This window comes from Nyctereutes procyonoides, unplaced genomic scaffold, assembly GCF_905146905.1.
Source record: "Nyctereutes procyonoides isolate TBG_1078 unplaced genomic scaffold, NYPRO_anot_genome, whole genome shotgun sequence".
Classification (NCBI taxonomy): domain Eukaryota; kingdom Metazoa; phylum Chordata; class Mammalia; order Carnivora; family Canidae; genus Nyctereutes; species Nyctereutes procyonoides.
In genome coordinates, this window is record NW_026575128.1 from 16,973,373 (window position 1) to 16,987,041 (window position 13,669).

At 53.1% G+C, this 13,669-nt stretch overlaps 1 protein-coding gene across 1 annotated transcript in view; it reads right to left on the minus strand.

Annotated features, from left to right (window-relative positions):
* Positions 1–13,669, minus strand: part of CFAP57 (cilia and flagella associated protein 57) — a 73,858-nt gene that overhangs the window by 17,915 nt on the left and 42,274 nt on the right. Inside the window, exons 16-19 of the mRNA XM_055342111.1 lie at positions 10,586–10,759; positions 9,591–9,749; positions 7,105–7,248; positions 1,914–2,030 (exon numbers count right to left, since the gene is read on the minus strand). Of these exons, the coding sequence (XP_055198086.1) occupies positions 1,914–2,030; positions 7,105–7,248; positions 9,591–9,749; positions 10,586–10,759 (594 nt within the window). The remainder of the gene's footprint in view (positions 1–1,913; positions 2,031–7,104; positions 7,249–9,590; positions 9,750–10,585; positions 10,760–13,669) is intronic.

Sequence of the window (13,669 nt, forward strand, 5' to 3'; positions counted from 1 at the left end):
GGGTTGGCTGCCGGGGCCCACAGTGGACACAGAGATCTGGCTGGGCGCATAGCCGAGAGCCAGAGACAGGTACCCAAAACCCTGTGCACCTGCCTGCAGAGCTTCATCTTTAAAAGGCCACACAGAGAATGTGAACTGGTGCAGCCACTCTGGAAAACTGTGTGGAGGTTCCTCAAAGAGTTAAAAATAGACCTGCCCTACGACCCAGCAATTGCACTGTTGGGGATTTACCCCAAAGATACAGATGCAATGAAACGCCGGGACACCTGCACCCCGATGTTTCTAGCAGCAATGTCCACAATAGCCAAACTGTGGAAGGAGCCTCGGTGTCCATCGAAAGATGAATGGATAAAGAAGATGTGGTTTATGTATACAATGGAATATTACTCAGCCATTAGAAACGACAAATACCCACCATTTGCTTCAACGTGGGTGGAACTGGAGGGTATTATGCTGAGTGAAGTAAGTCAATCGGAGAAGGACAAACAGTGTATGTTCTCACTCATTTGGGGAATATGAATAATAGTGAAGGGGAATATAAGGGAAGGGAGAAGAAATGTGTGGGAAATATCAGAAAGGGAGACAGAACATAAAGACTCCTAACCCTGGGAAACGAACTAGGGGTGGTGGAAGGGGAGGAGGGCGGGGGGTGGGGGTGACTGGGTGACGGGCACTGAGGGGGGCACTTGACGGGATGAGCACTGGGTGTTTTTCTGTATGTTGGCAAATTGAACAGCAATAAAAAATAAATTTATTATTTAAAAAAAAAAAGGCCACACAGAAGTTTCCTTCATCAGTTCTGGATTCTTTTCAGGACCACAGGCCTTGAAAGATGAAAGGAAGCACGAGTGGTCACCCTATTCCTTTCTGAGCCTAGATGGATAGGATAGCTTCTCTCCTGCAGGCCCCTGGGCCAGTGCTTTCCTGTCCCCCTTCTGAGCTCACCGGGGTTTATCCTTCCTGATCCTCAGGAGGGTCTGCTGTGAGTGGGGAGTGAAAACCTGATCAAATTGGGCCGACTGGTTTCGGTTTCACACCTGGGCCAGAAACTCACTCTTATCCTGCTTTCTGATACCCATTCTCCTGTACCCCCGACCTGGAGGGCCCCTCCTTTCTCTTTGCTCCCATAACCCTCTGTTCATATATCATAACCCCTCATCTTGCATTATGATTGGTATGCCCACACCACAAACCACCTAGCCTGTTGTGAGCAGCCACCGCTGTTCAGTCTGTGAAGGGCAGGGTCTGTGTCAGTTCACGTGGGTAGCTCTGCAGCTTTCCTAAGACCTAGTACAATTGTCGATGCTCGATGTGAGGGATGGAAAAAAAATCACTCAACCAACATGGGGGGCCCTGTGCTAGGGGTGGGGGTGCAGCCAGGTGCCGGCCCAGAACCAGAAGACCTAGTTCTCGGTGCTGGCTCTGAGTATACTACGTAGCTATGGGTGCTGGGTGACATTTTTAAGACTTCTAATCTCTCTGGCTTTACTTACCTTATTTATTACCTAAAGAGACTGGAATAAACAATTTCTGAGGCTCTCCTTGTTTTAGCATGTTTTTGTTTTGTTTTGTTTTATTTCTGATAGTCAAAACCTTTTGCCACTGCCTACAAATGGCCTCTCTGAGCATATTCCTTCCCAGGCTCAACAAGCTAATGCTGCAAGCAGCTTTATGGAACTGGCTTCCCATCCCCTTGAGCACTTTACCCCAAGTCCTAATAGTCTCAGATGGATGCAGTCATGTACATTTGCATGGGCACGAAACCAGGCAGGGCTGTGAGCAAGTGGAGAGTGAGTTAAAATGGGAATGTATCTTAGCAATGGGCTGGCGCCTTCTCTTGGAAGCCAGCTGCCCGCTGCAGACAGGTGCCAGATCCTAAATCCAAGATCTACCAGACTCTGAAATCCTCGCACCTTCTGTCTCTCTCTGTGCATCTCCTGATCGGTGGCTCTTAGTTTCTGCCACAATTCCGTGATGTTCAGCTCCAGCTGTGTGTTCTGCTTATGGAAATGCTCCAGTTCTGCTTCCATCTACAGAGATCAAGGGGGGAAAAGTCAAGAATAAGAAAGTAAGGGAATGCAAATTATATTTGAGAATGAAGCCTTTCAGTGGGAAGGTTTCGCTGGCTACCAGGGCTTTTCTTTTCTAGCTCCTACCTATGTCCTCTGCAATGAAACCTTTCTTCTTTCTCCTTTTTGAAAGAGAGAGAGAGAGAGCCAGTGCACACACAGGAGAGTGGGCAGGGGAGGGGCAGAGGGAGAGGAAGAGAATCTCAAGCAGGCTCCACACTGTGGATTCTGATGTGGGGCTTGATCTCACGACCCTATCATGACTGGAGCTGAAATCAAGAGTCAGACACCCAGCTGACTGAGCCACTCAGGCACCCCTGAAACCTTTCTTCTTAACTCCTTGCTATTCCCAAAGCCTCTACCCTTTGGTAGGTATATTAAGCCAGACCATGTATTTCTATAAGCAGGCTCTGAATTTTTCCCTTAGTTTCCCTGTTCCTTCAGCCACACTAATTACCTTCTTTTCTTGAATCCTTTATTACTTGGTTACTCTCAAGTACTGGAACCTGTAGCCTGTAGCCTGAGGCAGGGTTCTACAGAGAAGCACCTTCCTTGCCTACTTTGTGAAATCATGTGAGTGGATCATGACCCTTTGGGGCCACAGGCCATCAGAGTCGATCCCAAAGCAAAAAGTTGTAAGGGACCAGCAGGTAGGTGTTCCCAGTCTAAGGAAACTCCACCTCAATCATTCTGTGGAAAAGGTCTTCAAAAGTACAACTGAGGAGAATGTCTCATCCTCAAAGAAAAGGAAAAGATCACCAATGAGCTTCGGAAAGGTTTGTTATTTGTATTAACCAGAGACACTGTGAATGACAATGGGAGCTTCTGATTAGGATGAGACCAGGCGTATGTGAGCTCTCAGTTGATCTGATTTCTATCAAAAGCAAAGGGATGGTGTTTGGTTGATGCACCAAATCTGGAGGACACTAGTATTCCTGTTGATAGAGAGATTTGCTACTTTTTTTTGGAGGGGGGCGGGGATGAGACAGTTCACTAGGTTTTTTTCATGGCTGGATGGAGTAGCTCCTCTAGTCTATCTCAGGCCCTTTGGGCAGATTTCAAAGCTCCTGACCATCTTCTGGGATACCAGGACCCCTAGTGAGCCACACCCATGTTCTGGACATGAAGGGGCAGCTTGTAGAATGCTATAATCATTGGAAGCATTCTGTAGAGACGGAATAGCCCTTGGACCCAATGTCTGACAGGAAGGCAGCACTCAGTAGATATTCCTCTGAATAGAGGAGCACACGGCAAATGTTTAAGGCAAAGGGGAGCCACAAGGAGGAAGGAGAGGAGTGCTTGAAGCAACCTGCCTTCTGGAAGAGGAGTGAAAAGATAAATACGCAATGCTGTTGGAGCTATGTTGATCCACCTCGTGGAGGCTACCTTGTGGGGGGATGTACACAGCTAAAGAAAGATTGTGTCCCCTGCAGAGCGCGGGCCAGCCATCATAGGCACGGGGATACAGAACTGATGAACAGGTGGTTTCTGTCTTCAGGAGGCCGCAGGTCTAGAGGGATAAGAGGGCAGGTCCAGGTAGAAAGGGCCTCCTGCATGCATGGAGGATCCAGAAGTGAGATCCAGAAAGGGATGCTCAGTCAGGTTTTGCCAGACCAATAGGCATTGGAGGACAAAGTCAAGAAGGAGAACCCCAGGCAGAGAGAACAGGCCATGCACAGAGACGACCAGAGGCGTGGGCTGCCCAGTGCATCTCCGTGGGCTACAGGTGGTCCGGGGGCTGCAGGATGGGTGCATGTGAGGGAGGGGGACTGGGGCCGGAGAGGCCGGCTGAACTGGGTCAGCAGGACCCAGGGGCAGAGGCTCGAAGGGGGAGAAGTTTGGCCTCCATCCTGGCCTGATGTTTACATGGATCAGAAGCTTGGCCTTTATCCTGAAAGCTCAGGGAGTCCCTAGCAGGTGCTACCTAAGGCCTGGTGTAGAGGTCCTACCAGAGAGAGCAACACTGGAGGCAGGAGGTGGCACGAGGGTGCCCAGACCAAGGGAACAGTGGCTGGAAGAGAGAAAGGCGCTCCTCCAAGGTCATGTCTGAGTGCCTACAGCTGCCTGTACCTCTTTCCCTGCAGTCTTGAAGCCAGAAATGGCAGATGAGGTTAGAAAGGCGTTCAGGCAAAGTGTCAAAATACGCTAACAAAAATAACCTATTTCAGAGAAAAATTGTGAAATATGCTGAATTTGAATAGCCGGCTGGACAGCTAGGATACTAGCCAGTATGCAAGAACAAGCATCCTCTTCCTGGTGAGGAAATCCCATCTACTCTTCCATGTGTTACTCCTTACAGTCAGTGACTCTCAATGGGGGGCCTAGGGAGGAAGGGATGGGACAGGAAAGAGGCATTTTACCCCTTAGGGGACATTTGGCAACAAGTGGAGACATTTTTGGTTGTCACATCTGGGGGAAGGGGAGGATTGCCACCGGCATCTAATGGGTGAGAGACCAGGGATGTTGCTCAATATCCTACAGTGCATGGGGCAGCTCCCCATAGCACAGAATTACCCACCCTAAAATGTTATAATGCTGAGGTTTAGAAACCCCGCACTAGAGGAGTAAAGTGTGAAGAAAAATGACAAGGTTCCGGACACTGTCTCCCTGGGGAGGAGTCCTGTCTCCTCAAGGAGCAGCTGGAGAAGTCAACGTGCAGGGAGGCACCTGGTTCCAGGGAGTACGAGACTGTCCTTCACGGAGGTCTCAGCTCCACGGACAAGCCCGCGGGCTTGTAGCTCCCTTCTTGGAGGAAAAGGAACTTCACAGGAGATTGGCGGTGGGTGGGGGAAATGGGCCCCTGGGAAGGAATCTGGCCCAGACATCAGCCCTGGCAGCACCGGGCATCAGGGGGTCGGGGTAGGAGGGGCCCTGTTTGAATCACTGTTGGGGTGCAGGCCTATCCCTGCTGAGAAGCAGTGCCATGGCTGGTCCAGTTACTAATGGGAGAAGGGAGCAATCCTTCAGGTGTGTTGGGGTGGAAAGTAAGTGACCTGCGTGTAAATGTCCCTGACAGACAAGGAGGGGAAATGGGACAGTGATCTCAGGGTCCTGCAGCACACTGACTTCCCAACGAGTGGGGCTCCTTTTTGGACAGCCACATCTGGTCACTGAAGTCACTCACGAATGGCAGGGAGCCCAGAGGAGGCAGCTCTGTGGTCAGCTGGGGACACCCTACCTTTTCCCAGAGGCCAGGGAGAAAGTCACTGCCACAGGGACACACTCCCTCTGGCCGTGCTCTAGCCCTGGACTGATCCCACCACCCGACTTCCTCCCTGGGTCCCCTAGAGAGGAAAGGCTAGGCTTTTCTCCACCATAACTCCTGGGTATCCCATTCTACAGAGGCCGTGGATGCTAGGACACACGTTTTTTGTGTCCTTGCTCAGCACGATCAGCGAACACGGACACGGGTGGGGAGTGGAACCGTGGGAAGGCCTTTGGGCTGGCGCCGGGGAGGGGGCCTGTGGACCAGGCTGCTGAGGGGTAGCACCGGAATCGTGCAGGGCCCTGGTAGGGACTGTGGATTTTATTCCAGGTGGGACGGGACTCCAATAGGGGTTTGCTGCGGCCTGTATGTGGAGACCAGGCTGGAAGGTGGAGTCAAGTCCAGATGGCAGATGACAGAGGCAGTGGAGAGGATGGAGGGCTGGATTTGAGAGGTCTCTGGGACGTCCATCAGATGGGATAGGGCAGTCAGGGGAAGGGGAGAGTCCAGAAGGCTCTACACTTACATCTTAAGCGCCTGGGTTGTGAACCGTTTACTGAGAAACAGGAAGCGGGAGGAAGGGGGGAGTCAGAAATTCAGGTGTTTTAAAAAGATTTATTTATTTATATTCCCCAAATGAATGAGAACATACAATATTTGTCCTTCTCTGATTGACTTACTTCACTCAGCATAATACCCTCCAGTTCCATCCACATTGAAGCAAATGGTGGGTATTTGTCATTTCTAATAGTTAAAGGGAATATAAGGGAAGGGAGAAGAAATGTGTGGGAAATATCAGAAAGGGAGACAGAACATAAAGACTCCTAACTCTGGGAAACGAACTAGGGGTGGTGGAAGGGGAGGAGGGCGGGGGGTGGGGGTGACTGGGTGACGGGCACTGAGGGGGACACTTGACGGGATGAGCACTGGGTGTTATTCTGTATGTTGGCAAATTGAACACAAATAAAAAATAAATTTATTATAAAAAATAAAAAAATAAAAGATTTATTTATTTGAGAGAGTGGGGGGCACACAAGTGGGGAGTGGGAGACGGACAAAGAATGGGGGGAAGGGAGAGAAGGAGAGAATCCTTGAGCAGACTCCTGGCTGAGCACAGAGCCCAACCCTGAGATCCTGACCTGAGCCAAAATGAAGAGCCAGGGGCTTAACCGACTGAGCCACGCAGGTGCCCCAGGAATTCGGTTTTCCATCCACCGTGGAGCCCATGGTCAGCTGCCATCTGCTTAAGGAGATGCACTGTACCTGGGCCAGAGGGGCCGGAAGGGGACCCTTGTATCCCTTGGGACTCTCAGGAGCCCTCGTCCTGTTGATCTTGCTTTTAATCTCTCCTCTCTCCCTCCAGCCTGTCTGCTTCCCAGAACACACACTTAACGCTGTCACTCTCTCTCCTGCTCAAGAGCCTTCACGACTTCCCATTCCTCCTCAAATCAAGTCCAAACACTGCAGCTCCGCATCCGCCCCCACCAACATTCCAGACAGAAAAAAAAGGTGCAACGGGAGGGGTGGCGCTCCCCGGCGCACAGATCTGGTGGCCGAGGACACGCTGCCCCCTGCTGGCTTCCCGCGGAGAACCCAGGACGCCGGCCCTAAACTGCGGGCAGGGCCCAGGCCCACCCAAGCCAAATCTTAAAGCATTGCGCTTCTGCTGGGCCTCTGCTGTGGCTTCCTCCGCAGAGTGGAGGCCCACACACCTTGGGAGCAGGCGGGCCTGGGAGGACAGCCTTCTCTCCTTGCCCCCAGGCCAGTCAGGAATAGTGGGGAGGAGACCTGGGTCCAAGAGGCCAGAGCCTCGTCGCAGATGGCTCTCACCTCCTGAATCTGCTCCTTCATCACCTTGATCTCATTCTCCCGCGGTTCTATTTGCTTCTTTAGCTCCTTTATTTTGTAGTCAAGCACAAACTTGAATTTCTCTAGTTCTTGGTTTTTCTTTTTCAGATCATAGATGCGCTTCTCCTGTGGGCGAGATGAGAGAGAAATGAGAGCTAGCAGGAGGCCATGGTCTGTGGAATCCCCTGCAGGCAAAGGACATAAATCCTGAGAGCTGGCTGAGCCGCCACAGTCGGCTGTCCCCGCCGGTGGGGTTACAGAGGCCGGCTCCCCCACTGGGCTGCGGCATGGACTCCTTGGCTTCTGTGCCAGGACCTTGTTCATCCACTCACTCACTCAAATACAGGTTGTCAATGCCTGTATTTTCCAAAGCTGGCCTCGACAGCATCTCTCATCTCAGACACTCTTCTACAATGTGACCGTACACTTCTCCACCAGGAGCTAAGATCTAATTAACCTTCTCTTGCATCCGGCTGGACTTATGGTTGGCTTGTAACCCAAAGAATGCAGCTTGAGTAATGCTGGGGGGCTTCCCAGGCTAGCTCAGAAGAGGCCAAGCAGCTTCCACCTGGTTCTCTTGGGACTTGTGCTCTGAGGGAGGCCATCTGCCCGGCAAGAAGCCCTCTCTGGTGAGACCTTCAGGCTAAGGAGCACGCTGGTCTCTGGTGGACAGTCCCAGTTGAGCCCAGCCTCCCAACCCCTGCCCCCGGCCAAGGGGCTGGACATGAGCATGATGAAGCCACCTTGGATACTATCTTCTAGCCCCTCTCCCCCACTATTTCAGTCACCCCTACCCGAGGCCCAGCAAGGTCCCTGCCATGGGGACGAAGACGTGCCATCTTGTCCTGGTCCAAAAGCCAGACCCACGGAATCTGAGAGCATAATAAAACAATTACTGTTCTGCACCACTACGTTTTGGGAGAATTTGTTACACATCGATTGTAACTGGGATGTAGATCTATCTGTCCATCAAACATTTCTTGAAGGAAGACTTTTCGCTAAGTTCTGAGATTCCAGATAGAAGTAGGACACAGTCCCTGCCCTAATGGAGAAAGTTCTAGCTGGGAAAGCACATGTGTCAACGAGTGTAGCCCTACCCTGCTACAGGTGTTGTAAAGGAGGACAGCCCGGGAGGCACAGCATATACCGCGGGTGCCAAGAACAACTAGTGGGTGTGTAAAGCGGTGGTTCACAGGGAAGTGAGAAATCGGGCTGAAGAATAGGAGGGGGAGGAGGCCAGGGGTCTGCGTGCTGGGGTTAAAGGAGGTTACAGTTGGCCAACTCTGGCCCTTGGGTCAAATCTGACCTGTTTCCAATAAAGTCTTGTTGGAACATGGCCAAGCCCCCTCATTTGTGTGTGGTCTACGGCTGGTTTTACAACATAGGGGCAGAGCTCAGTAGTGTGACAGACAAAATATTTACTATTAGCCCTTTACGGAAAAAACTTTGTTGCCCTTGCCACAGGCAACGGAGAGCTATAGGAGAATTTTAAGTGGAAGGATGACATGATTACAGAGCCCGGTGGCGGGGAGCCAGTGCAGGAAGTGGGAAGGAAGGCCATTGGGCTGGATAGGAGACTGTTGCAATTTTAGATCAGGATGACTTACCCTCTTTCTTGTCAACCGCCCTTCGAGAATCTGAAGAGAGCTTTGGACCCTCCCTACACCAATGGCCAGACACAGCACGAACACGCACATACAGAAGTTTCATGCAGGCACCATCACGTGTCCCTTTAGTAGATCCCACCTCACAGGCAAGAAAATGAGACTTAGAGAAGTTATGCAAGGTCCTGTGGTCAGTAAATGGCAAAGCCTATGCTGGAACCCAATTAACCGGTGCTGAAGGCCACAGTCTCAGGAGAACACTGCCTGCCTGACCCAGGAATGGTGAGGGGATGGGCCAAAGGGCACACGGCCTGGATTTGCTTGGAAGGAGGATACAAAATTTTGATAGGCCACACAAAACGTGATGTTGGTCCTCTAAGTATTTTGTAAGAAAGGCATCCTGAAAAGGGACACCAGCTTCCTGTGGCTGGCCTAGCAGTTGTAGGCCAACCACAAGGAGTGTGCAATGGGGCAGGTGAGCTGTCCCCGGCCCATGGGCATGGTCTCCCGAGGATGCTTGGAGCACCGCAGAGCAGGGGCCCTATAGTCCGATGACTCAGGCTCTTGCCCCAAGTCTGTCACCCCTTGACGACATGACCTTGGGCAAGATCCCAAACTGCCTGGAATGCCATCTCCTGAGCTCCACAGCTGGGTCCCCTTGTGGCTGCTGGGGTGGCTGGGAGAACTGAGTGTGGTGTGTTTACCGCTAGCAGCCCAGTGCCAAGTGCACAGCAGGTACTTCACAGACCACTCAGCCCCCATCAGGTTCAATGAATGTGTTCCAAGCATCCGGGGACCCTCTCCTGAGCTTTGTCCTCCTCCCCTGGGTCCGCCTAGGAGTGGCTGAGGATGATGAGCCTTCACCTTATCTTGAATGGTCTCGTCTCTTTCCTGGATTTCCCGCTTGAGGCCCAGGATGTCCTTCTCCAGGGACTTAATGACTCCTTGCAGCTTCACCTGCTCCCCCTTCAGGTTCTCAATGTCATTGGTTCGCTCTTCGATCTCCTTCTGCAGGCTGCTGAACTGCGGATACAAGATTACAGAGACCACCAGAGTCTCCGCCTCCCCGTCACCAACCTGTGACCCTGACTCCCCACCCTCGTGAGCTGCAAACACATCCAGCACTCAACATTTCTGGGCTTCTAGGAGTGACTTTTTGGAGATTTGGGACAGGTCAGGCATTTCCCAGGCCACGTGAGTGACGTAGCATTCTATCTGGTAAGATCCAGTCCATGTCCCCTCTGCAAGGATGGACTGTCCAGGTCAAGAAGCTCTGGAGACCAGCGCCCCAGGTGGACCCAGACTTTTCCATGACTCCACCGACCTTGAAAGGTGGGGATCTGTGCCCTATCAAGGTCACCGATACTGTAATGGATGAGCCACCCTGCCCAAGTCTGAGAAGGGAAGATGACACTGTTCCCTGGATTGACAGGCGGTGGGACTTCTAGCGGGAAGACACGTGACTTTGCCTTGAAGTTGGCTTCTCTGAGGCTAAAGCTGTTGGGGAAACCCAATTCTGCAAGGATCTGTGACCTGAATCTCTGTTCACCCCGCCGCCAGTGACTACAAATATGTATCCACCTCGTAAACCAAGCTTCCTACACCGCCAGGCCTCCCACCCACTCAAGAGCCTCATCTCCATCTCTACCAGAGGTTGAACTCTGAAAACCGACTAAATCCTACTTGCGCAGTCATGAGAGCTGGGGGTGTCCACCAGTGTCCTGGCAAACATCACCATCGCTGTGAAAAGGATGCAGCAGGGAGAGCCCCGAGGAGGGGAGGGCAGGGTGCCTGGGGGGCAGGGGGAACAGAGCTACTCGCAGCAATTCAGCTCTGGCGGAAGCCTGGGCCCCTCATACCTTCTTCCTCATGATGCCAGTTTCTCCTTTGAGTCGCAGGTTCGATTCCTTTTCATCCCGCAGCTTTTTCTTGTACTTGGTTTTGATATCTTGGATTTCTTGGTCCTCATCATTTTCAATCTGCTTCTTGGTCTCCTCGAACTCCCGCAGCTGCTGCCTGATGTCCTCCTGGGCCTGAAACGGGGAGCCGGGGGTCACTGCACACATGGGAACCAGGGTCCTGCGTCCCCTGACCTCCCACTGTCCTCCCGTCTGTCCTCTGTCTTCCCTTCTCTCCCTACCAGATGGAGCTTCGGCCTCCAGCACCTCAGTGACCACCTTCCCAACACCCCTGACCCTCTCCACCTCTGGTTTCCTCACACTGACACCCATGCTTCCTTTGTCTTTCTGTCACTGAACTGCTGACGGTTGTAATTTTGTATCTGTGGAACTACTTGGTCATCTTTCCCAATAGACAGAAGTTCCTAGAAGGTAGAAACCTGGTCTATTCTGCCCACTCCCAGGGTCCCAGAGTACACCCTGCAGGGGCACACAGTAGGTACTTGGCCACTACCTGAGTGAAAGAGAGTCTTTAACTCTGATCTCCTGCTCCTTAACCCAATGCCCTGAATGTCCCCCAACACTTTGCATCATACTCTATTGCCTGTTTGACAGGCTCCCTCGTGGGCATGGAAGCTCCTTGATGGCAGGGCCACATCTCTCTGCTCACCAAGAACAATCTGCATAGCAGCTGGTACAGAATGAGTCAGAGCCTGGAGCTGGGACGCAGGAAAAAGGAACTCAGCCTGGGATCCCTGGGTGGCTTCAGCCCAGGGCCTGATCCTGGGGTCCCGGGATCGAGTCCCACATTGGGCTCCCTGCGTGGAGCCTGTTTCTCCCTCTGCCTGTGTCTCTGCCTCTCTCTGTGTGTCTCTCATGAATAAATAAATAAAATCTTAAAAAAAAAAAGGCATGAACTCAGCTTGGGGGAGGCTGAGAGTTGACTCGGGTGTGATTCCTCTGTTTACAGCCCTCAGGCGGTCAGAGTCCACTGTGTCCCCCTTGTCCTGACCCTGGCATTCTCATAAACTGCATATACCCATCCCTGGAGTGAGTGTCAGGGGCTCAGAGAGACAACATGGTTTTAATACTGGGCTCCCGAGAAAGGCTTCTCTCTTCCCTGCCATGTGTCACCAGACCCTTGCTAGACAGAAGCCTTGGCACGGTGTGCTCTGTTTGCAGCCCAGAGTTGCCCGCCAGCCACGGCTCTGGCTCTGGCTCTGGGAGATGTCCCTGGAAAGGAAAGTAGGCCAGCCAGGTTGGAGGAGGCCTGCCAGGTGGAAACCTCCTAGGGAAGTTCTGAGTTGAAATCTTTGACTCAAAGGAAGAAATGGGGAGGTAATCACTGTGAGGGTGCTGGCCTTCCTCCAGCCTCTCTCCTCTTGGGGCAGATTCCTCTCCCGCCCCCCCATCCCCCAAGCCCCCCTGAAAGGCAAAGCTCAGATCAGTTGACTGGAGGTTGACAAACATTTCTGGAGCATCTAGGACACGCCCCCCCCCCCCCCCCACCCCGCAGGGTTTGAAAGTCACTGATGGGTGACCCTGCCCTTGAGAAGCTCCCCCAGGGGAAGGGAAGTAAAGGCAGGATGCTACCCTATAGGCCACCAATGAGGCAGGGGTCCAGGGACCCTGAGGACACGGGGAAGGCTGCTTGGCCCTGTGGGCAGGGAGAGGGGTTGTAAGGGGGAGGACCTGTGGCCAGGTGAAGGGGAATCATCCAGAGCAGAGGCCCAGAGGTTGTGTGGGACACTTGGCCACTGCATGAGGTTGAATGGGAGGGAGCTGGATGGCAGCAGAGGGCCGGGGCAGGGGTGGGAGGCCGGCAAGGCTGTGTGGGAACATTCCCTGTGGGGCTGTCAGAGCCCAGCCTGCTGCTCTCTACTTCCTGCTCCTCTGGGCCCAAGGTCTGCTCCCTTCCCGGCTCCCTGAAGACTTGGGGGGTCAGGGTGGGGGTGCGGCCCAGTCCTCCTCCTGGCACAACTGGCAGGGGTGACCCTGTAATGTCCAGGGTGCTCTGACCTTTGTCTCTCCTCTACCTCGGCACCCCCGTGCTCAGGTCCACCCTGGGCCTGGGCCCACCTCTGAGGCCTGCAAACGCAGGCCCTGCCCTCAGCACAGATGACTGCGGTGTTGGACCCCAGGTGGGCCCAGCCATGTCTGGAGTCCTCCACTGTCTTCCAGGCATCTGGTCCTCTGCCCCTGTCTGGGCTGGCCCTGGTGGCTGCTCCCCAGACGCCCTGGTTTGCCTGTGGCAGCGCTCAGGAGAGCCGCTCTGTGCCGGCCTCCCCCACGTCCTGCTGAGGAAAAGCACTGGGCGGAGGATGAACACGGCCAGGATTCAGGTTTAAAACCTCAGCTGCGTGCTCAGCTACGCACCTGCCAGGCCTCTTCTCTGCCACCTCCTTCCTCATTCCCTTCAAAACTCATTCCACCCCTTCCTGACTCTGTGCCCTCGCTTACGGTGCCCCATCTGCTGCCGTTTCGTGCAGGAAAGGCGGCCATCTGGCTCTTCTCAGTTTTCTATTCATCTCGGGAAACTAGATATTTTGGCAACCCAACCTTCCCGAACATTCTCCGACTGTGTTCTGCCTGCATGCCCTTCCCTCCTGCGTTTCCATGTCTCCTGCTCATTCTGGCTCGGACTCCTCCTGGGTCTCATTAGCTCCTGTGAGCCTTCCCTGAGCAATCAGGGAGGTCTGCACCCCCCTGTTCCCCCATGCATGCGCCTCCGGGGATCCGTCTGTGTGCCTGCCTCCCCCACACAACCGAAAACCAGGTCCGGGTCTCCATTTTTCATGGTCACCCAGCACTCGAACTCGTAAACCAGTAAGATACAACCTGGGTTTGTAAAATCAGTGAAGGAATGATTTCATCTTGTAAGACACAAGGAGCTGCTAAAGGGTTTCAGGCAACCACCTTCCCTGTTGTTCGGGGCCCTTGTTCCTCTCTAGGCCCTGCCGGCTGCATCTAGAAAGGTCTCTCCAGTCCTTGAGGCTCGAAGGTCCAAGTAGGATAGGACAGCAGATATGAACTTAGTCTGTCCAA